The following is a 22,970-nucleotide window of genomic DNA, read 5'->3' as shown; positions in this document are numbered from 1 at the left end:
GAAGACTTGCTATGTGAGTGTAGAAATTTGGATAATAACTATGTAAAACTATTAAATATACTTGGATCTATTTTAGCATTTATTATTCTGTGTTTTCTTGTAAAAGTTCTTTAATTATTATACCTTAAATTGAGTAGTAATATTGTAGCTCAATTTAGTTTGCATTTATGTCTCTATCATTAATTAGTCTTCTACTTACAAAATATTTCATGGCTCCTATCATGCTGATTTTTTTTTCTAGTCAGGGTTACTGAGGTATACTTTATATACAGTAAAATTCCTTTTGAGGTATTTAGTTGTATGAGTTTTGAAAAACAAAAACAGTTGTGTCACCACCACAAAAATGAAGATATAGAATATTTTCATCACTTGAAAAAGCTCCCTCTTACCCCTTACACCCTTTGTAGTTGATTCCCTAACCTCACCCTCAGTCCTTGTTCACTACTGATCTGATTTCTGTTACCATAGTTTTGTCTTTTGCAGAAAGTTATATAAGCAAAATCATATAGTACATAGTCTTTGCGTCCAATTTCTTTCATTTAGCATACTGTCTTTGAGATTCTCCCATTGTGTAGGATGTTATCAGTACACTATTTCTTTTATTGCTAAGCAGTATTCCATTGTATGTCTATATTTTGTTTGTTGATCCACTCATCAGATGATAGACATTTGGGTCAATTCCAGTTTGAGGCAGTTATGCATAAAGCAGTAGCTTTATAAAAGGTACATATGTACAAACATAAGTTTTCATTTCTCCTAGATAAATACCTAAAAGCTGGATTGCTGGGTTGTATGGAAAATGTATCTAAACTTCCTAAAAATTTCTTACAAATAACTATTAAACTATTTTCCAAAGTCCCTGCACCATTTTGTATTTCTACTAACAACAAATGAGAGTTCCAGTTGCCCCCATCCTTGTCACTTGGTATTATCAATTTGTTTAATTTCCATCATTTTAATAGGTGGAGGGGTATCTAATTGTGGTCTGCACTTCCTTAATGGCTAATGATATTGAACACTGTTTTGCATACTTATCTGTCATTCATTTTTCTTCTTTGGTAAAATGCCTGTTCAAATCATTTGCCCACTTATTATTCATTATTGAGTTGTAAGTTATTTAAATATTTTGTATATAAGACATATGTTTTATATTATTTTCTCCCAGTCTATAACTTTTCATTTTCTTAACAGTATAACAGTGTCATTTGAAGAGAAATTTTTAATTTTGATGATGTCTAATATATCAATATTTTTATAGTTCATACTTTTTAAAAAAGATTTTATTTATTTATTTATTTATTTATTTATTTATTTATTTATTTATTTGCATTTGTGGGGAAAAGGGACAGGCAGACTCCACGTTGAGCCAGAGCCCAATGTGGGGCTCGATCCCACCACCCTGGGTCATGACCTGAGCCAAAATCTAGAGTTGGATGCTTAATGGACTGAGCCACCCAGGTGCCCCTATAGTTCAAACTTTTTGTTTCCTAAGAAACCTTTTGCCTAATTCAAGGTCACATAGAGTTCCTCCTGTGTTTTCTTCTTGAAGTTTTTTACTTTTCAATTTATAGTTATATATATAATCTATATATATAGATGAGGGGTGCCTGGATGGCTCAGATGGTTAAGCGTCTGCCTTCGGCTCACGTCATGATCTCAGGGTCCTGGGATCGAGCCCAGCACTGGGCTCCCTGCTTGGCGGGAAGCCTGCTTCTCCCTCTCCCTCTACCGTTCCCCCTGCTTGTGCTCTCTTGCTCTCTCTGTCAAATAAATAAATAAAATCTTAAAAAAAAATAATCCATTTGAGTTAATTTTGGAATTTTGTGTGAAACAGCCGTCAAGGTTCTTTTTCTAAATTTACATGTGGTTATCCAATCACACTATTTGTTGCAAAGATTAACCTTTCTCCATTGAATTGTCACTGCAACTTTGTGGAAGATCAACTCACCATATAGCTTTAGGTCTATTTCTGGATTCTATTCTGTTCCACTGATCAACGTATCTACTATTCTTTCACCAATATTACAGTCTTGACTGCTGTAGGTTTTAAGGTAATTATTGAAATCAAGGAGTAAGGTCCTCAAAATTTGTTCTTAAAAAAAAAAAAAGCTTTGGCTAGTTTAGGGTTTTTCTTTTCTTTCTTTTTTTTTTTTTTTTTTAAAGATTTTATTTATTTGACAGAGAGAGACACAGCGAGAGAGGGAACACAAGCAGGGGGAGTGGGAGAGGGAGAAGCAGGCTTCCCGCTGAGCAGGGAGCCCGATGCGGGGCTCGATCCCAGGACCCTGGGATCATGACCCGAGCCGAAGGCAGATGCTTAACGACTGAGCCACCCAGGCGCCCCTAGGGTTTTTCTTTTCTATATAATTTAAGAAATAGCTTGGCATTTTCTACAAAAATGCTTTCTGGGATTTTGATTGGAATTGTGCAGGGTCTGTAGATGAATCTGGGGACAGCTGGCAATGTTGAGACTTTGAATGAATTGATACCATATATTTCTCAATTTTTTAAGGAACACTTTAATTCTTGAATAGGGAGTTGAGAAAGATTCTATCAAGTGCCAAAAAAATTCATTGGACTTTTGATGAAAATTGCATTAAATATACTTCTACAAATCATGTTCAACATGATAAAAACACTCTTTTCCAATGACTATAATTTTTATTATGTTTCCTATGTGGAATTATAAAAACATTTACTGGTATATGCAAACAAGAGTGTTTATTGTTTTAGTATTTGCAAAAAAACATGAATCTTGGAACATGTTCTTTGGAAGATGGCTTCTGAGGTGGAGTAACTCAGGAAATAACACGTATAATATATAGCTCCAGATTCAGATTTGCATTGATCATTGGCTTTACTTGGTAATTGAGTATTACAAACATTCTAATATTATTTATTTTAATTTCATGTTATCTTACTCCTACACTTAAAACTCTACTTTAATAAATGATTTATACCCTTTTCTTGTTATCTTTTTTTTTTAGCATGATGGTTATGCTGGCCAGATAAAATAATTTATAAAAATTTCCCTGCATTTCCATGTTCTGGGGAATATAAATTGTGTAATAAATTATTCCCTTGGGTATTTAATATGATTTGACATACACACATGAAATGTGACACTTGTTATAAAGAGAAATAGCAATAGTTTTCTTCAGCATTCATTGCATTTTAAACTTTTAAAAAAATATTTTCTGCTATTTAGCGATTTTTGAAAAGTAAATATCATTGGCAAAATTAAGCATAAAATGATATGGGTGAGATTGATTACATGGAGGAATTCTTGATTTTTGATATTAGCCACTCTATTGCTCAAGTTTCTAATGCTGAATCTGAATCCCTGGAAAATCTGGCACACTGAAGTAAGTGGGCCACCAATGGGAGTGGCTGCTGGAGGCTATGTAAATATGAAGAGATGTACATATTCAGAACAATCAGACTTTCAGCTTGACAGACTACAGAGAACAATGAAAAGGTGATACTCACATCCGAATTAAAGCGAAGCTGACAGACATTACAAGAAATAACTTGTTTCTTCTTTGGGGGAATGGATACTCCAAAAGTGTGGTTAATGACTGCTTTTTGCACAGGATCCATCTGAAGAGCAAATGATAAAATAGTCAGTGTATAGCTTCAAAGGATAGACAGTAGTATGAGCAAGTAAAAGTAGCTGTATTATTCCTTAAGGTTTTAAATATTAGTTCCCAAAGAGGGATAATAAAGAATCTCATTCAATAATGAGGTATTTGTTTCCAGGAGTTAAAAACAAGAACAAAAAACTGGCTTGAAATAATAACCGCCCCCCCTAATCACAGGAGAATCACATCATCTCAAGAAATCTTATACCTATATAAGGAACCTTGAAACAACTTAAAAGAATCATAAAACAAGAAAACTTAAGATCCAAAGTTCAGGGTTCAAATTCACTTGTTAATGCTTTCCCTATATGAGGTGATGATATGTAAGATGGTCTGAAATAACCTGTGACAGTTATTACACATATATTCCAGTTTCTCAATTTTTGATTTATGGCAAAGTTATAAATGACAGGCTCATATCACAACATAGAAACTACTGATCTTTATTTTAAAATAATTTATTACGTTTCATGCACTATAAATTGAAATCCATCTTACTTGAAATGCATGTCACAATTGTACACTCAAAAACCCATAGCAGATTGATTAACATGCAACCTTTGTCCAGATATTGATCAAGTAAAGTTTTGACTTTTTGTTGTCTGATTGCTGAGGCTAGGACTTCTAGTACTATGTTGAACAACAGTGGTGAGTGTGGGCATCCCTATCGTGTTCCTGACCTTAGGGGAAAAGCTCTCAGTTTTTCCCCAACAGAATGATATTTGCTGTGGGTTTTTCATAGATGGCTTTTAAGATATTGAGGTATGTTCCCTTTATCCCTACACTGTGGAGAGTTTTAATCAAGAAAGGATATTAGCCACTCTATTGCTCACTCTATTGTATTTTGTCAAAGGCTTTTTCTGCAGCAATTGAGAAGATCATATGGTTCTTATCCTTTCTTTCATAATCAGACAACAGAAAGAAATAAAAGGCATTCAAATTGGCAAAGAAGAAGTCAAACTCTCATTCTTCGCAGATGACATGATACTCTATGTGGAAAACCCAAAAGACTCCACCCTAAAATTGCTAGAACTCATACAGCAATTCAGCAACATGGCAGGATATAAAATCAATGCACAGAAATCAGTGGCATTACTATACACTAACAGTGAGACAGAAGACAGAGAAATTAAGGGGTCGATCCCATTTACAATTGCACCAAAACCCACAGGATACCTAGGAATAAACCTAACCGAAGAGGTAAAGGATGTATACTCTAAAAACTACAGAACATTTATGAAAGAAATTGAGGAAGACACAAAGAAATGGAAAAACATTCCATGCTCATGGATTGGAAGAACAAATATTGTTAAAATGTCTATGCTACCCAGAGCAATCTACACATTTAATGTAATCCCTATCAAAATACCATTGACATTTTTCCCAAGCTGGAACAAATAATCCTAAAATTTGTATGGAACCAGAAAAGACCCCGAATAGCCAGAGGAATGTTGAAAACGAAAACCAAAGCTGGTGGCATCACAATGCCAGACTTCAAAGTATATTACAAAGCTGTAATCATCAAGTCAGCATGGTACTGGCACAAAAACAGACACATAGATCAATGGAACAGAATAGAGAGCCCAGAAATGGCTCCTCAACTCTATGGTCAACTAAGCTTCGACAAAGCAGGAAAGAATATCCAGTGGAAAAAGGACAGTCTCTTCAACAAATGGTGTTGGGAAAATTGGACAGCCACATGCAGAAGAATGAAACTGGACCATGTCCTTACACCACACACAAAAATAGACTCAAAATGGAGGAAAGACCTAAATGTGAGACAGGAATCTATCAAAATCCTAGAGAAGAACACAGGCAACAACCTCTTTGACCTCAGCCACAACAACTTTTTGCTAGACATGTCTACAAAGGCAAGGGAAACAAAAGCAAAAATGAACTATTGGGATTTCATCAAGATAAAAAACTTTTGCACAGCAAAGGAAACAGTCGACAAAACTAAAAGACAACCTACGGAATGGGAGAAGATATATGCAAATGACATATCAGATAAAGGGCTAGTATCCAAGATCTATAAAGAACTTATCAAAGTCAACACCCAAAAAACAAAGAATCCAGTCAAGTAATGGGCAGGAAACATGAACAGACATTTGTCCAAAGAAGACATCCAAATGGCCAATAGACACATGAAAAAATGCTCCACATCACTTGCCATCAGGGAAATACAAAACCACAATGAGATACCACCTTGCACCAGTCAGAATGGCTAAAATTATCAAGTCAGGAAACAACAAATGTTGATGAGGATGCAGAGAAAGGGGAACCCTTTTACACTGTTGGTGGGAACGAAAACTGGTGCAGTCACTCTGGAAAACCGTATGGAGATAACTCAAGAAGTTAAAAATAGAGCTATCCTATGACCCAGGAATTGCACTACTAGGTATTTACCCAATGGAAAAAAATGTAGTGATCTCAAGGGGCACCTGTACCCCAATACCCATAGCAGCAATGTCCACAAGAGCCAAACTGTGGAAAGAGCTGAGATGTCCATCAACAGAGGACTGGATAAAGAAGATGTGGTGTATACACACACACACACACACACACACAAAGAATATCTGATAAAGAAGATGTGTATAGATATAGATATAGACACAATGGAATACTACTCAGCCATCAAAAAGGATGAATACTTACCATTTACATTGATGTGGATGGAACTGGAAGGTATTATGCTGAGTGAAATAAGTCCATCAGAGAAAGACAATTATCATATGATCTCACTCATATGTGGAATATAGGAAATAGCACAGAGGATCATAGGGGAAGGGAGGGAAAACTGAATGGGAAGTCATCAGAGAGGGAGACAAACTATGAGAGACTCTTAACTATAGGAAGCAAACTGAGAATTGCTGGATGGGAGGTGGGGTAACTGGGTGGTGGGCATTAAGGAGGGCATGTGATGTGATCAGCACTGGGTGTTATATGCAACTGATGAATTACTGACACTACATCTGAAACTAATGTTGGCTAATTGAATCTAAATTTAAAAAAAGTAAAGTTTTGGGGCACCTGGGTGGCTCAGTCGTTAAACGTCTGCCTTAGGCTGAGGTCATGATCCCAGGGTCCTGGGATCGAGCCCCACATCGGGCTCCCTGCTCCGCGGGAAGCCGGCTTCTCCCTCTCCCACTCCCCCTGCTTGTGTTCCCTCTCTCGCTGTCTCTCTCTCTGTGTCAAATAAATAAATAAAATTAAAAAAAATTTTTTTAAAAAGTAAAGTTTTAACTTATAACTTATGACTTTCCTTCCTTTGGTTTGCATGTTCCATACATATTCGGAAAAATATATGGTGATGAAAGTACTCAACCATAGAAAAACTATGGCATAACGCCATGAAAATACTTGGATAAGAACGAACACTATCTGCAGAGCCTATAATAAGAGAGACAGAGCAGTGATTCTCTTTCATACTCCAGATAATCTCCAGCAATAACATCAGACAACTGGCAGTTCAAAAAACAATGTGAATGATGAACAAAGCATTACTTATAAACACATGTAACATGAACAAGGACAGATCCACTGAAACCATCAGGAAATCTCCTGAGGTTAGAGTTTAGGATTGGATTAGTTGATGATATTTGGTAGAGAGGACAAATGAATACTATCCCTGATCAGGAGTATAAATCAACAAAGTATAAAATTAGCAATTAGAAGAATTTAAGTATATTAGAAAAGAGTGTGGATTACAGAATTACTGAATAGTAGTATAGCCTATTTTTTTTGCTATGAGTTTAAGAGAGATGACAGGACAAAGTATTCACAGTACACAGGACAAAAATTTGAAGAGGGGAATGTTCTGGAGTGACAGAACTGTATCCTGACGGTAGTGGTGGTTGCCCAAATTTACACATGTTAAAATTTTTAGAACTATATATACTCCCAAAAAGTCGATTTTATATGTGATAATTTAAAACATAAAAGAGAAAAAAATTGTTAAGAGGTATTGTTTTAACTACTAAATGTAAAAATATCCTTACTGGAAAATCTGGGGATTTCTTTGGTTCAAGGTCATAATTCATATATTAAGTGTACTTAATGAGAATTTAAAAAACCCTCTATGGGCAAAGAAAATCTCAAAAGTTCAGAAAATAAAACTTTAGTTTACTTTTTTAGTTTACTCACAAATGGATACATTTAAGTCTCATTCATCCCTTTGCAAAACATGAAACTATACTTTCTGATTGTTACTAGAGATGGCAAAGCAGTTTGAATGGGCTTAAAAATAAAATAGGCTAACTATATTGGCGGGATGAAAAAAAGTACATTGTTTTTTAAAGTTAAAAAGTGAGAGCATTTTATTGAGATATTTTCTGTTCTCAGGCTCTGAAAAATACTTACTGGTTATGTGTCAACTACATGGGATAAAACTATCTGAATATTTCCCAAACACCAGTTTTCTGCATGCTGCTTTCATTATTTTTGCCATAGCCATATATTATGTTATTATTATTTACTTATTTTTTCTTTAACTCAAACTAAAATTGACTTTTTAAAAACAGAGCAATAATATTCATGAAATCATAGGTTTAATGTCTTCTTTCCTATTACTCACTTTAAAAAGATTGAAAATTAACATTAAAAATTAAAACTTTCATTATCTAAAACAAGTGCATATATTCTTCTTATTCCCATACCACAATATAGGAACACAGGCAAAAGGCACATCTAAAATAATCTAGTTGCAATCTAGTTCCAAGACATCTGCTGACAGCTCCAACATGACCTAGAATATAAACATTCCTCTTAGGTTTTTAAAATTGTTAGCTGACTATGTAATTTCTTAAATAACTCCGAATACAGCTTTTTTCTACTTAAATCTCACATTTGCACCACATCAGCCTGAAAATATCCCCTAGTGTTCCCAAGGCTCGGAGCAATCTGTCCTCAAAGGTGAATTGTGGATGAGCACTCCAGATACAAAGACAGGCAAGTTCCCAGCCATCTTCTCTCCGAGAAGTAAACTGAGGAGATTCTTTCAAGAAACTCTTACCAGAATTGGCTTCTCTACTTTATATACACAATCCTATTTATCCTTATAAAATCAACTAAATAAACACAGCGCTTTTACCCCATTCCTTGTCACCTGATATTAACTCTTGCTGCCTTTTATCCTTTGAACAACTTACTCCTAATCATGTAAAAATTTTATCCCCTATGTTTCTCACTTGGAATAGATTTTTTCTATTTTCCATTTGATTCTTTTTTTTTTTTCTTTACAGCTATTTCAGGAAAATCCACTCCCCACCGCCCCCCCCCATCTAAATCTCTTTTGTCTTTCTCTGCTGTTTACCACAGTATTCTATAATTACATTTCTTATTAAAATGTCATTTTGGGGAACCCGATTTAGTTGAAAGAAAACTTTAAATTGTCTAAAAAAGATTGTTCCACTTGCCAATTCAGCTGATACCTTGAAACAGATACCATCTAGCTGATATTTGCAGTGTTTGCCATCTGACACAGTAACTACAGGTACCTGAGTCATTTCAGTGGGATCCAGACATGGACGAATATAGAGAAGGTTTTCAGATCTCTTCCTCTCCCTTTTCAAAGTATTAAGTGAGGGACGCCTGGGTGGCTCAGTCGGTTAAGCAGTTAAGCGTCTGCCTTCAGCTCAGGTCATGATTCCAGGGTCCTGGGATGGAGCCTTGCTTTTGGCTCCCTGCTCAGCGGGGAGCCTGCTTCTCCCTCTCCTCCCCGCTCCTGCACTCTCTCCCTTCTCTCACCCTCTCTCTCTCTAGCTATCTCCATCTCCCTCTCTCAAATAAATAGATAAAATCTTAAAAAAATAAAGTGTTAAGTGATAAAATCCTGAACACTTTTCTTAGCAGTCCTACAATACTCTACAAGTTAGATGAAAATAATAATTATGATGTTAATTTATATTAACATTTTTTTTCTTCTACTAATGCACGTCTGTCCTCTGTAATTATAATGAGATATGTAGAACTAAGTCAACAGTAATTCTTTTATTCAATCACCAGTTTTTAGGGTGAATAAAACATTCAGGGTGAATAAAAACATTCACGTAAATCCTACAATGTGATCTTTGCAAGTGATTCAATTTAGTACAGTCAAGACTACATATACATATCATAATAATCTCATATGGAGAATACTCAGGAAAATCACTGGAGATATTGCAATTAATGACAATAAGAGTTTTCTTTTAAAGAGTCAACTGGCTGTCTCATAGACATTTGATTATTAAAAATAAACAAGTGTTTTCAAACCTCTCTATTAAAATGTTTGTATCACTTTTAAATGAACAAGTACCTTGTAAATACTCATATTAAATTAGCTCATGTTCATTCAGATTACACAAGAAAGCTATCTATGGATTGAGAAAATTGCGATTCATTGGTAAATAATGCTACAGAAGTGTTTTTGTTGTTGTTGTTGTTGTTGTTGTTTTCTTTTTAAGGAAAAAAAGAAAACCCCACATAGTTCTAGCTACCAATATTCCTTACCTGGCAGAATTTATTGGTCCCAAATAAGCCTCTTCTTTTCTAAAAAAGTAAAAGTTAGAAGTAGTCATCTGGAATCTTGAGGCTAGCAAGCACATTTACATGAAAGTTTTAAAAATTCATTTTCCTTGTTCATCTCTGATTAAAAAGCCTGCAATGCTTACTGACTAAAAAGCAGCAAGAGTTAACACTTGCCACTTTTTCTAATGAAAATCATGTAGAAATGAAAAGCAAAACCTATTAGTGCAATTAACTGGGAGGTAATAAAAATGAAAGATGGGCTTGTGGCTATTACCAGGAATTGAGGAGATAATTGGAGGCTATGTATGGACAAATTAACTATTGTATTATGGTACTTATAAATGAATTAATGAAGTTGGCCTTATCACACCATCTATTATATTTTCAATATCAGAATCAGAACAAACAGGTATCCTTGGTGTATTCACCGAGATTATGGAACCACAAATCTGTGTGAATTTTTAAAAAGTGTTATTGAGCATACCCGAAAGTAATTTACATCTTCACAGTGTAAGCAATCATATAAAAATATGCAGCTGCAAATAAAACTCAGCCACAGGGCAAAAGCAACACCGCGGCACCTCACTAAATGAGTGATGCTATGAGCAAGGAGGGAAACCGATGTAGGAGCTCGAGGATCAAAAGGCTTCAGACTAGATGATATTTAGGTTCGAGGCAAAGAACTTAGAAATACAAACTTCCTACTATCTCAATAATTTTCAAGAGGTCTGAAATTTGATTTATATCCTTGTGAGAGCCTTAAATTGATTTCACTGGCCATCCAGTGTGACTGGGTATTGGAGTAAATGGAGTACCACCCAATTAAAAAACAAAATGAGACTGCTCCAGAATGATAATACAAGGTTTTCTTCTCTGTGGTTAAATGGCTAGGGATCTGCACTATTCTTAAAGACAGAGAAATGTCATCTTAAACTCAGCCATCTGTCTTAACTGATGTACTGAAAGGCATTTGGTAAGCACTTGTGATACAATAAACGGGCAATACTAGCTTTTCTATTAAACAGAAGTAGAAACCAGGTTTTTGACTTTTAAAGTTTAAAAGTCAGTCCATCCCACAAACATTTCTGGAGGCCTAATATGTCAGATATTGTTCCAGACTAGATGGTGTGGGATGAGTCCAACATAAGGACATATTTATAATTGTAAAAGTTAAATGAAAAACAGACACTATAAACTGTATTTAACTGAGGCTGGGAAAAGAAGTGACCTTTAAGCAAAATAATGAGGCCCGAGAAAGCACCTAAAGGTCTGTCTCTTTTGCCCCACCTCTACTTTCGGCTTTTTCTCCGTTTTCTGATTTTCTCACATGTTAAGCACCCAGGACCCTCCCTTTACCAGTGACGTCAATGTGTTAGCCTCCCCGGGGGGTGGGGGGGTATTGGCCTTTCAATTCCTTTTTTAGCTGTGGAATAACAATAATAAACATCATAATATGAGCAGCTTAGATTTACAGAGCTCTTACTGTGCGCCAGGAATTATACTAAGGGATTATTTTGTGTAGTCTCTACCGTCACCCGAGGCAGATACGATTATTAGCCTCCTTTACAAGTGAGGACTCCAAGGCTTTGAGAGGTTTAATAGCTTGTCACCCCTGAGTCCAAAGGTCTGAAGCCAGGATTCAAACTCAGGTAGGAGTCTCTCCCCACCCTGTTCCCTGCAAACGGACCACTGAGCAGGGCTGACGGGTAGTGCACGTGGCGCTGCTGACACGGGTGAGATCTGAAGAAAGGATGGGGGTTCCTAGCACCTCTGCAGCCTGGAGGGCAGCTGCCTAGTCCAACTACACATAAGGCCCATTTGACGCTTAAGTAAGCTTCCTGGAGAGGTGAGTCTGGGTTTTTCTCTTTCTGATCCATGTCTGTCACTCTTAGAATAAGCCCATTTCTTCTTGGCAACTTCAGGAGAGCCAGAAATAAAAATTGGGGCTGTCCTGTCCCCTTTCTCCGTTGTAACGGTTGGGCTTGTGCACAGAATATGGCGCTTAAGAGAGGGACTACTTAGAGATCACACACAACCGGGGACGGTCATCATTTACAGCTGCCCTTGATTTACTGCAAAGAGGACCTCGACGACCAAACCCTTGTGACCCAGGGCTATCTGGAAGCTTGGCAAAGCATCGCTTTTTAAAGTGTAATATTACCAAATTACAGTAGTACAAGAAGAATGATTATTTTTCATCCCTTCCTTTTTTAATATCGGATTTATGGAAAAGAATGTGACGACAGGGTCTCATTAAAACTTCAAACATTCACAAAGTGACACATTTAAAAGTGATAGCTACATCATTGAAGAGTAATATCTTTTTGAGTTACTTCAAAAAAAGGTTTTGCCTTTTATATTTAAATGCTCTGACCACATGCCTTGATATTATTGTTTTACTTTTTTCAAATCCTCAAAAACTTAAACAGAAACAAAACAGACACAGCTTTCACAAAGACCCATTTCTTTTCACAAAGATCCGGAGAGAGAAACAACTACACAATGTTGGCAACAGCACCTCAACCACACAGCTTTGTAACAGTTTTGGATTTCAAATCAGAAGGCTCAATAAAAGTAAACTGCAGGGAACGTTACACTGGAGTCGCACGCTACTGAGACGCCTGCATTTTTGCATCTGGAATGTGGACAAGCACAGACTTGCAAGGCTGACGCGGCTTCTCCTACCCAGAGCACCCTGACAGGGGTCCACATGGATGCTGTCATTGTCACTGAAAGGAAGACAAATGGCATGCAGCTCTCTCCACAGACGGTTGACTCAGCCGGGAGCCATATGTATGGAAAGGTGCTTCCCCCACAGATCTCCAGCTCTTTGCTAGAACCACACATGGGCGGTGCCTCGCTAATCCAATCAGCTGTGCCAACGGCAATGGGATACCTTTCCTCCACCGGGAGGTTAATCAGTCATTCAGAACTGGTATAAAGGCTAAAGTAAAACAACACACGCTTAAGGAAATAATAGGCAATAGGGCCACATTATATCTTTATCTCTGACCCAATAAGGCTATCACTATTACTACTACTATTTTACCAAAATATGGTAGGCTGTTAAGTATTCTGAGGCTGGTTAACAATTAGCAGCATGCGATTGCTGCAGAAATGGAATGGGATCCCAGAATCTCTTTCCAGAGTCCTCCTAGTGGTGGTCAGTAGTCTCTATAGAAAATGTGAGTGGAATCATCCCTGAGATTTGAGGAAGCCAATCAGAGTAGAGCACAGATTAGCCTTTCATCCACTGCCTTTGTTTAAATAAATTTAGAAGGCTAGGTATCTTTCACTCAAATTCCATATCGTCAGACCCTCTTTGAAAAGTTCTGAGATTCAACAAACAAGATTGTATATTCCATTGACAAAAAGGATGACTAAGTAAGGAAAAACACCCGCTGTTCTATTTTGAAGATCTGTTTGGAAAGAAAAACTGAACTGCATTTTCCAGTGGTTTTTGGAGAAATTCCATCTTGGTTTTATTTTTGGAAGAATAAAAAGACACATAGAATGCTAAGAGATGTGTGTTTCTGCCATAAAATTTCATCCCCTTTCTAGATCACTCTGATGGTAAAGGATGCAACATTTTTAGAGGTTAAGTGTTTCCTATCAACTTAGACAGTTCAGGACTAGGAAATTTTTGCTCCTTTTCCAACACATCACACTTTCATAAATGCACGATTTTCAATTTGCACAAACACTGTATTTTCTTGAAAATTCATTGATTTAACAAAAGTTTATTAAGTGGCTATCATTCATTGTTTTGGGGACTGGACATACAATGAAGAACAAGCCTTCAAAAAAAATACAACATTGTAGTTGAAGAGACCTATACATCTAAAGTAATAAATAAGGTATTTTCAGAGTGTTTAAGTACTTTAAAAAAAAATCAGATAGGAGAATGGGAAAAAAAACACATTTTACCACAGGTAATTCCTAAAAACATTTTGGTTGTCTTGACACAACTGTGATTCAGATACTTTTACATGTAAAACCATACCCAATATGTAAAAATAATGACACTATTCCGTGATTTAGGAAAGTTGATACTGAGTTCCGAATTGTACTTCTGGTGAAAGTAAGGGGCGCGTTCCTCAGCTTTCAAAGTGGCCTGTGAGATTTCTACAGAGGATGTTCTTCAACTACTAAGCACCAAGGTAACAAGTGGATGTCAGAACTACTATGATCGTCACAACCCCAGGGAGAAAGTGATCTGCATTTTGGAAGTTCTCTGAAGATGAGCGCTAAGTGCTAGATGCCTCTCACTTGGAAACCGTCCTAGTGGGTTTCTGTGCAGTGTGGTTGGCCTGGTACTTAGTGAACAGCGAAATGAGCATGAGTTACTGCTCTTATTTTTTAAATAAGTACAGATTTGGTCCATGATCTAACAGTTATGAAGATACTACAAGAAAATAATGTTTTTCACTTTTAACACTTTTAGAATTTGAGAGTTACCAAAAGGTAAAAGCAAAAAAGTAAAAAGCAAATGAATGGGTGGTTTCACCACTTCCCTCTCTTCAGTGGAAAACCAGTTGAACACTTTTGACAGATAATTTTAAAACTATTCTGAGTAAAAGGAAGAAATTTTAAGGTCTTTTTTAGACAGCAGTTATTTTGTTAATGGGAGATGCCACCTGTGTACCTTACTGAAGCCGCACGTCTCATTCTGACAGTAGATCCTTGTATGTAAGAAATATGGTCAGTACAAATGTAAAATGTTCCATTTTCCTGGCGGCCCCACATGCCGGGTGATTCTCCATGCTGCCAGGGATTAAGAGTCATTCAGCCACGCCGTAGTTGTGCCACTGGCTAATTTAAGAAGCCGCATCAAAGAGCATTTCAAAAAGTTCAGCTTAACAAATAAGACTTTCAATTTGTGTCTGCAATGGGTATGAGACTTAACCCAAGGTTCACTCAGACCTCATTGCAAGGACACACACACACCAAACAGTTTGGGGTGTTGATGTTCTGATTCAAACAATAGATGAGTAAACGAAAACATTTCAATTGCATATTATCCATATCAGCTTAAGCAATGCATTTCGAAATGTCTAATCGGTTAATGCGATGTATTAAGGAAGCCCAGACCACTCTCCACTCTAATTCCAACTGCTGCTTTCAACATAGGGAAAAAGCATTAAGGTAATGAGCTGAGTTCTATCTCCTAAGAAAACCCAATGCTTTTCTTTGTTTGTTTCAATTCTTAAACAAGCAAATGTTTAGATGTGACTGGAAACCACTGAGAGAGAGAGAGGTGTTTTTCCATCAGGATGTGAAGAAAGTTCTTGAAAGCTTTTTGTTTTATCTTCAAGATTTGATGTTCTTATGACTATAATATAATTTTTTGGCCGATGGATGCATACAGATATGAAAGATCTATAACATCTGTCAAAGATAAGGTAACAAAAAAAATTCTTATGAAATTGTTAGATGTCCTTATGAGAGAATGCAAAAAACTTAGAAAATTTTTAAGAAAAAGGAAAACTGTGGAGTCTTCTAGGAAATTAATAAGAATTTAACTCTACTGTGAATTTTAAGAGCAAAGAAGAAATAAAATGATAAATCCTATTAATACATTTTTCTTTCTGGAAAAGTTACTACCTCCAAAGTATTTATATATCTCAATAGGGTATATTCATATTTCAAAAACAGCCTAAGTTTGCATAGTTGACAATGAACTATGTCACCCCCTGCACCCCCCTCAAAAAAAGTCCCACTAACAAAGCTAGAGTACATGCTTCAGAGTGATGGGAACAGGAACTGGATTCACCAAGAGAATCTAAACTAAACAGATCAGCTGTTTCCTGTGTTATTTAGTATGGTGTCTTCTCGGGGTGAAATAAAAAAAGAAAAATTATTTCAGGAATATGGACTGAAGAATAGTTTTTCAATAGATGTGCAAAATACTCAAGAAGATAGAGATTCATTTGAGGATAGATCATGAGAAGTGATTATTCTATAATACATTGGAAGGAGACATCTATCCTGCAGTTTGGAACACTGGCTACTATCTGAGATAGAAAATAGGCACTTTGCTCTTGACCTTTCCTTTTGTTTTTAAAATGGTGACTTGAAAACAGCCCCCAAAACTTTGTCTTCAAGATTAAATTTCCATAACATAAATTTCAGTGCCAAAAGTAAGTCTGAGAAATATCTTTTTAAAAAATAGAATTCTTCAGGGCACCTGGGTGGCTCAGTCCTTGGGTGTCTGCCTTCGGCTCAGGTCTTGATCCCAGGACCCTGGGGTTGAGCCCCGCACGAGGCTTCCTGCTCAGCGGGAAGCCTGCTTCTCCCTCTCCCTCTCCCACTCGCCCTGCTTAAGTTCCTGCTCTCGCTATCTCTCTGTCAGATAAATAAATAAAATCTTTAAAAAAAAATAAAATAAAAAATAGAATTCTTCATACTTTAGGAGGGAAAAAAAAATGCCATACCAGTAACCAAAAACTACTTGCTCATACTTATGGATATACCTTTAAAGTTATTGGTGCAAAGCCTCCAAATACAAGTAAGAAAGACTATGTTTGCCTGTGTTCTGGTAAGCAGGCTAAAAAAAAAAAAAAAAAAAAAAGTTACAAAGGCTTTCTAAGAGACTAGGGAAGCAATGAGCTTTCTTGATTTAAAAATCAATACACCTCCCGAACAGCCAAATGCATTAACTGACATCCTCTCAAAACCATTCTATCAAAGCTAAGTTTGAAAGGCTGTTCGGTAACTAATCAGATATATCCTGACGGTGAGGCAAAACAGGTCCGTGACACAAATTAAAAAAGTCTAAGATGAAAAGAAAACCCCACCAGGCAGGAAGAAGTGCAAATGCGGAAACCCAGGCCTCTTTGGATGTATTCTTTATTCTGCAAAGCAAAGTGGAAATGAAATGTTTTTTCCCCAAATGCAGGACAACACGTTTCTTACCCTTGTGTTAAGAAGAAAGCTGACAGTTGAGGACTGACAAGGCTCAAGGCAAGGCAACAAATCTGCAGTGTTCCAATCCTGAGCATCTCGGGTTCTTTCTCTCCATGCCATACTCTCATTACACAGTGGTAAAATGTCAGAGATCATCTGCGTTTTCAAACTGGTTTTTAAATTTGTTTTAGTTTGAGCTCCAGAACCACCCCCTCCGTCACCCAAAAAAGGAACCCTATCTGGAAGTTTAATATAATAAATACCGAAAACGGTGCTGGTTATAACTGGTAGGCCAGGCCCCACACCCACCAGTCTGATTTTAGTCCAACTTCCTCACCTGAAAATGAGAAAAGATTTGGAGAATTTTAGAGACTTGCTTGAACCTCTTCAGCTAAGCCCAGAACCCAGATGTCTTGCTACAGTAGCCAGATTTGCAAATAAAAATATAAGATGCCCTGTTAAAGTTGAATTTCAGATAAACAACAGATCATTTTTTTAAGTAAATATATGTGCCAAACGTTGTATAGGATATTCTTATACTAAAAACAATTTGTTGTTTATCTGAAATTTAACTTTAACTGGGCATCCTGTATTTTATCTGTCCCTGTTTCCTTGTTTGTCCTTTTAAAATTAATTTATTTAAGTCATCTTTACACCCAACATGGGGCTCAAACCCACAACCCGAGATCAAGAGTTGCATGTTTTTCCCATTGAGCCAGGCAGGCACCCCTCTGTCCCTGCTCTGTGATGCCCATCCAAGGATGTCATGACTACATCAATGTTGATTCTATTTGTCCTTCTTACAAGCTTACTTTGTCACACTTAACATTTTAGGGCTTTTATTAGGAAAGTAGTCCCCGAATAGTTTTGTGGACAAGTGACATCAAAACTTTTTACGTCATATACTTATCTCATTATTACTTTTTTGTATGGATGTATATGTGTATTCATATTAACTCTCCTCAGCAAAAAAAGATTTTTGGTTCAACCCTGCATTTATATTATACAAAATATACCATACTTACTTGGAAAGTAAAATAAAGAGCTTCCGTATTATGCCTTACTCTATTCTCTGCAGTGATAACTGCTTTATTGAACAAAGCTCTGTTAATGGTACAGCCTGACATTTAACATTGATACATTTGATTTATAATTATTTTTAGGTGATTGCAAGGAGGCTACAGTTCAAACTAAAAGTAGTCTGAACTGAACTTTCTTTTCTTCTGAATTTGTAAGGAAATGTAGTCACTGGCAGGTGAAACTATTTTATCCACCAAATTTGTTTCAAATATACACACAGCCTTTTCTACCTCTATATATTCTGAATAAAGCAACATATAAAAGAGAAAAATGAATAGAGCAAATGAAATCATCACATTAAAAACGTGTCTAGCTTGCTCATATTTTGGCCATGGATATCTCATCAAGATTCCCTCGTCAAGCAATGGAGAAAACCCTCCATGCACCACCTAGCCAGTTGTCAGGAAATAGAGAATCCCTCGGGAACATTCATGAAAAGTTTGAATGTTAGGAAGCAAAAACCATTTGTATTTATAATCTATCTACTCCTTATGAAGATTTTCAGAAATGTTTCTAAATGTTTCTGTTTTCCATTCTGAAATTCAGCCTATCGGGATGCTTGGCACCTTCAAAGTCTTCGTAACACTCATTTGAAATTTTTATTCACACTTTCTGCCTCCCCCAACCTTTAACACTTGTACTAAAATTGGACAAATACCTCTATCTAACAACACAAGAAGTTCATATGTCACTTTATTTAAAAGATTTTGTATAATTAGCCAGGAATCACTTAATTTCTGCCTCACAACAAACAATATCACAGAAACAATTGTTGGCAGTTCTCTAACCACTGCAGGGCAACTGGCCTCCCGAAGCTGGGGTTAAAAGCTGGCCTCTGGAAATCAACCATGCTCTCGGCAGAGAAGAATATTTCAGTGATATGAAAGCTGAAATGGAGACTATAATCTTTTGTGATTACCCTCGAGGCCGAAGCAAACGCAAAAAGGAAAGTCCATGAATTGCTGATAATTTCCTGTGATGACCGATTCCCAGGAAATTCTGATATAATTCTTGCTCTGTAACAAAATGATGGTTCCCCAGAACTGAAGCTTCAAAGAACTCCACCTCTGGATGTCACAGTGCTTCTACAGAAGCTACTCGTCCATTAAAGGGGCCAGGCCTGTGAGGCTGCAGCTCTCCCTCTGAAGACAATGGTATGTCTGATTGCACAAGGAGTGATGAGCTATGTGCTACAGGCTGTTTTTCCAGAGAGTTCTTTTATGAAGGAATTGATTGAAAATATATCTGTTTTAAACCTTTTTTTCTCCTCATAGAAGTTTAAAGATGGATAGATATCTCTGCTGTTCCTAATAGCTATGTAGCTATGATTACCTAGGCTTATATAATTTTAAAGATTTTATTTGGTCTGATAATTTGTTTTCTCTGAGAAAAAATAGTTTTCATACAAATGTGCGTACTGTTACTATCTACTTAATATTTTGGGATAAAATATAAAACTACTCATCTTTTTTTGAGTAACCATCAAACCTATAGTTAGATGCCCCTGCTCAGAACACAGGTTAAGTGGGTCCTTCTTATATGATTGGCAACTGAAATTCAGGAAAAAAGGGGGAGGCAGGGTACATGGAGATCTCTAACAGTCAAAAGTCCAAAGAATTTTTAGAATAATTCTCCATTATCAATACATGAAGGATAATTTAGTATGTTGGCTTCTATGAATGGGTTTAAAATCTTTTTAAAATTGTTATGTTAACTACTGCTAGTTGAATGAATAATGTGAGAATAAAGGTTCTACGTTTGGAAGTCAACTGTATTTTATTTTATTTTAAAAAGATTTTATTGATTTATTTGAGAGACAGAGCATGAACACAAGCAGGGGGAGAGGCAGGGGGGTGAGAGAAAGGGAGAAGCAGACCCTCCACTGAGCAGGGAGCCTGATGGAGGGCTCCATCCCAGGCTCCTGGAATCATGACCTGAGCTGAAGGCAGACACTTAACCAACTGAGCCACCAGGCGCCTAGAAGTCAGCTGTATTTTAAAAAAGTATAACAGAAAACATTGTTACATCTTAGGAGTCAATGACAATGTGCCATAAGTGCACAGCTCTCAGGTTCAAAATATCTTTATCCATAGCCTTTAAAACCTAAATATTATTGAAGGTAAACAGGCAAAATGGAATTCAGCCAAACCAGTGTGGTTATTCCCCACCTCCATTCTATGCCCTCTTCCCAGCCCTGCTCCAAATTCAGTTGTAGGCTCTCTTCATTGCTTTTAGATAGTCAGGTGATTCTGATCTTTATGTATGATCTTTATGTATGCCCTACTACTATCTCATTCAGCTCATTCAGCTAACTTAATTGAGTACCTGCTTAGCAGCTACTACTTTAAACTGAGTAACTACTTTAAACTGAGTATAAATGTCTTAAACTCAAGAACCAGGTCTTAGCCATGTACATATCTTTAGCATCCACCTTAATTAGGATTGCTCTAATGCACAAAACCAGCTCCAGTGATAACTATAACTTGGTTTATTTATGGTAATTGGTTAGGAGGATGAGATGAAGGGAATAGACATACTAATAAGAATATTAATTTTATTTATAAGAATAGAGCTTTGCTATTTTAAGAGTCCTTTCATAAACATGACCTCATTTGATATTCGTGGGAATTTTAAATTGTTCAAAATAACAACATGGTGATATGCTGGCGTGCCTGGTTGGCTCAGTCCACAGAGCATGCAACTCTTAATCTCGGGGTTGTGAGTTCTAGTCCCACATTGAGTGTAGAGAGTCCTTCAAAATAAAATCTTTAAAGAAATAATATGGTGACATGTTATATAGTTATGATTTTTTTCACAGACTCTCACTAAATTTCAGAAGTTTTCTAAATATTCAGTCATATCCTCAATCTTCCATAAACATAATAAGCCCAAGTTTTCATGATGTAGTGATGAAGATTAGGAACGTATTATCAACTCTAGTTGTAAAATGAGGAAAAGTGGAACCAAATGACTTTCTCAAGGTCAAAGAAAACGAATCCAGGTACAGGGGCTGTGGCTGCCAGCCCAGTGGTCTTTCCCTATGCAATGAAGTTAGATCACTCTGCCCTCTTCCCTCCTGCACTGTGACTCCTGCTTCTACCGGGGGCATGAAGCAGAGTTAAGGCCAGGCAGGACTGTTAGAGGCTTACTGAGGAACAAGGCAAGCAGAGTTACTTCTCTGGGATGAGAGAGAATGTTCCAAGTGGCTTTGGGGAGGAGGTGGGATATGACAGACAAATGAATGAGTGACTCAGTGAATGCCACCGCTGACACACTATACCATGTGATAGTGGCTATTACTAGTCATTTCAGCATCTGATAGCTTCAGCTCATTTTTGGGAAATGAAGGTTTTGGGGGTTTGATATTATTATGACAATGAATCAACTTACATATTATGGATGTTTGGTGTCTACATAAAAAACAACAACAAATAAATTAGACCCAGACACATATTTTTGATTATTGGAGGCTTTATGTATACCTATAATTATTGTAAATCATAAACCTGTGAAAGAGATCAACTATATTTCCTACTATAACACTCAGATCTTTATTTGGCTCTAGAAACTGTTCACAATAAGAACAAAGTATGAGAATGACAAGATAAATCTATCTTCTTTTTTTTTTTTTAAGATTTTATTTATTTGAGAGAGAGAGACTGAGAGAGAGAGCACATGAGAGGGGGGGAGGGTTGGGAGGGTCAGAGGGAGAAGCAGACTCCCTGCCGAGCAGGGAGCCCGATGCAGGACTCGATCCAGGGACTCCAGGATCATGACCTGAGCCGAAGGCAGTCGCTTAACCAACTGAGCCACCCAGGCGCCCAATAAATCTATCTTCTAAATAGAATACACTACAGGGGTGCCCAGCTCAGTCGTGGAGTGTGTGAATCTTGATCTTGGGGTTGTGGGTTTGAACCCCATTTTAGGTGTAGAGATGACTTAAAAATAAAATCTTAGGGGCACGTGGGTGGCTCAATTAAGCCTCTGCCTTCAGCTCAGGTCATGATACCAGGGTCCTGGGATCGAGCCCTGCATTGGGCTCCCTGCTCCCACTCCCTCTGCTTGTGTTCCCTCTCTCTGTCAAATAAATAAATAAAATCTTTAAAAAAATCTTAAAAAACATAAAATTAAATTAAAAACATAAATAGAATATACTGCAAAGGAGTTTTTCAATCTGACTTTAGGAGCCACAAGGATTTATTGGGTATTTAAAAGAACATGTCCTGGGGTGCCTGGGTGGCTCAGTCTTTAATCGTCTGCCTTCGGCTCAGGTCACGATTCCAGGGTCCTGGGATCAAGCCCCGTATCGGGCTCCCTGCTCCACGGGAAGCCTGCTTCTCCCTCTCCCACACCCCTGCTTGTGTTCCCTCTCTCGCTGTGTCTCTCTCTGTCAAATAAATAAATAAAATCTTTAAAAAAAATGTCCTACTTGAATAACCTGTTAGAAATATACACATTTAAATTCAAGATACGTTAGGGTGGAGACGAGCTCTTGCTTGTCTGATATTTAGCTTTTTTTCCCTTTTCAGTGGCAGAGCTGTTTACTGGAAGAAATGTGAAGACTGGATTATATTCTTCAATCTTCCATTTTGCAAAAAGGGTGCAACAATGACACATGTAACCTATTTTCATATATGGGTGTATTAAAAGGATTAATTGTAGAATGTCTTTAAAATATGCTAAAGCCCTCTGATACTAGACTTCCATGAAAATAAGGTGTTGTTCATATAATTTAAATTTTCCCCCAATCTATTTCAAGGATCAGAACATAAAAAGGAAGGTAAAAAAATCAAATTGACAGCTAAATCTGTGAAAAAAGTATTTTTCCAAGATTCC

General features: G+C 36.9%; 1 protein-coding gene across 8 annotated transcripts in view; it reads right to left on the bottom strand.

Moving 5' to 3' along the window:
• ZNF385B (zinc finger protein 385B) overlaps positions 1–22,970 on the bottom strand; it is a 393,630-nt gene that overhangs the window by 55,576 nt on the left and 315,084 nt on the right. For 5 of the 8 annotated variants that reach the window (XM_035007615.1, XM_035007616.1, XM_035007622.1 and 2 more), the window contains 2 exons: positions 10,131–10,169; positions 3,490–3,600 (listed from right to left, as the gene is read on the bottom strand). In XM_035007615.1, coding sequence (XP_034863506.1) covers positions 3,490–3,600; positions 10,131–10,169 — 150 coding nt within the window. Of the gene's footprint in view, positions 1–3,489; positions 3,601–10,130; positions 10,170–12,833; positions 13,470–22,970 lie in introns of those variants that run through there. The other 3 variants (XM_035007618.1, XM_035007623.1, XM_035007619.1) reach the window with 2 other exon arrangements.

The sequence above is a fragment of the Mirounga leonina genome, unplaced genomic scaffold (assembly GCF_011800145.1).
Source record: "Mirounga leonina isolate KUSES-001 unplaced genomic scaffold, KU_Mleo_1.0 Mir_151, whole genome shotgun sequence".
Lineage (NCBI taxonomy): Eukaryota > Metazoa > Chordata > Mammalia > Carnivora > Phocidae > Mirounga > Mirounga leonina.
This window is presented reverse-complemented; position numbering and strand designations above follow the sequence as displayed.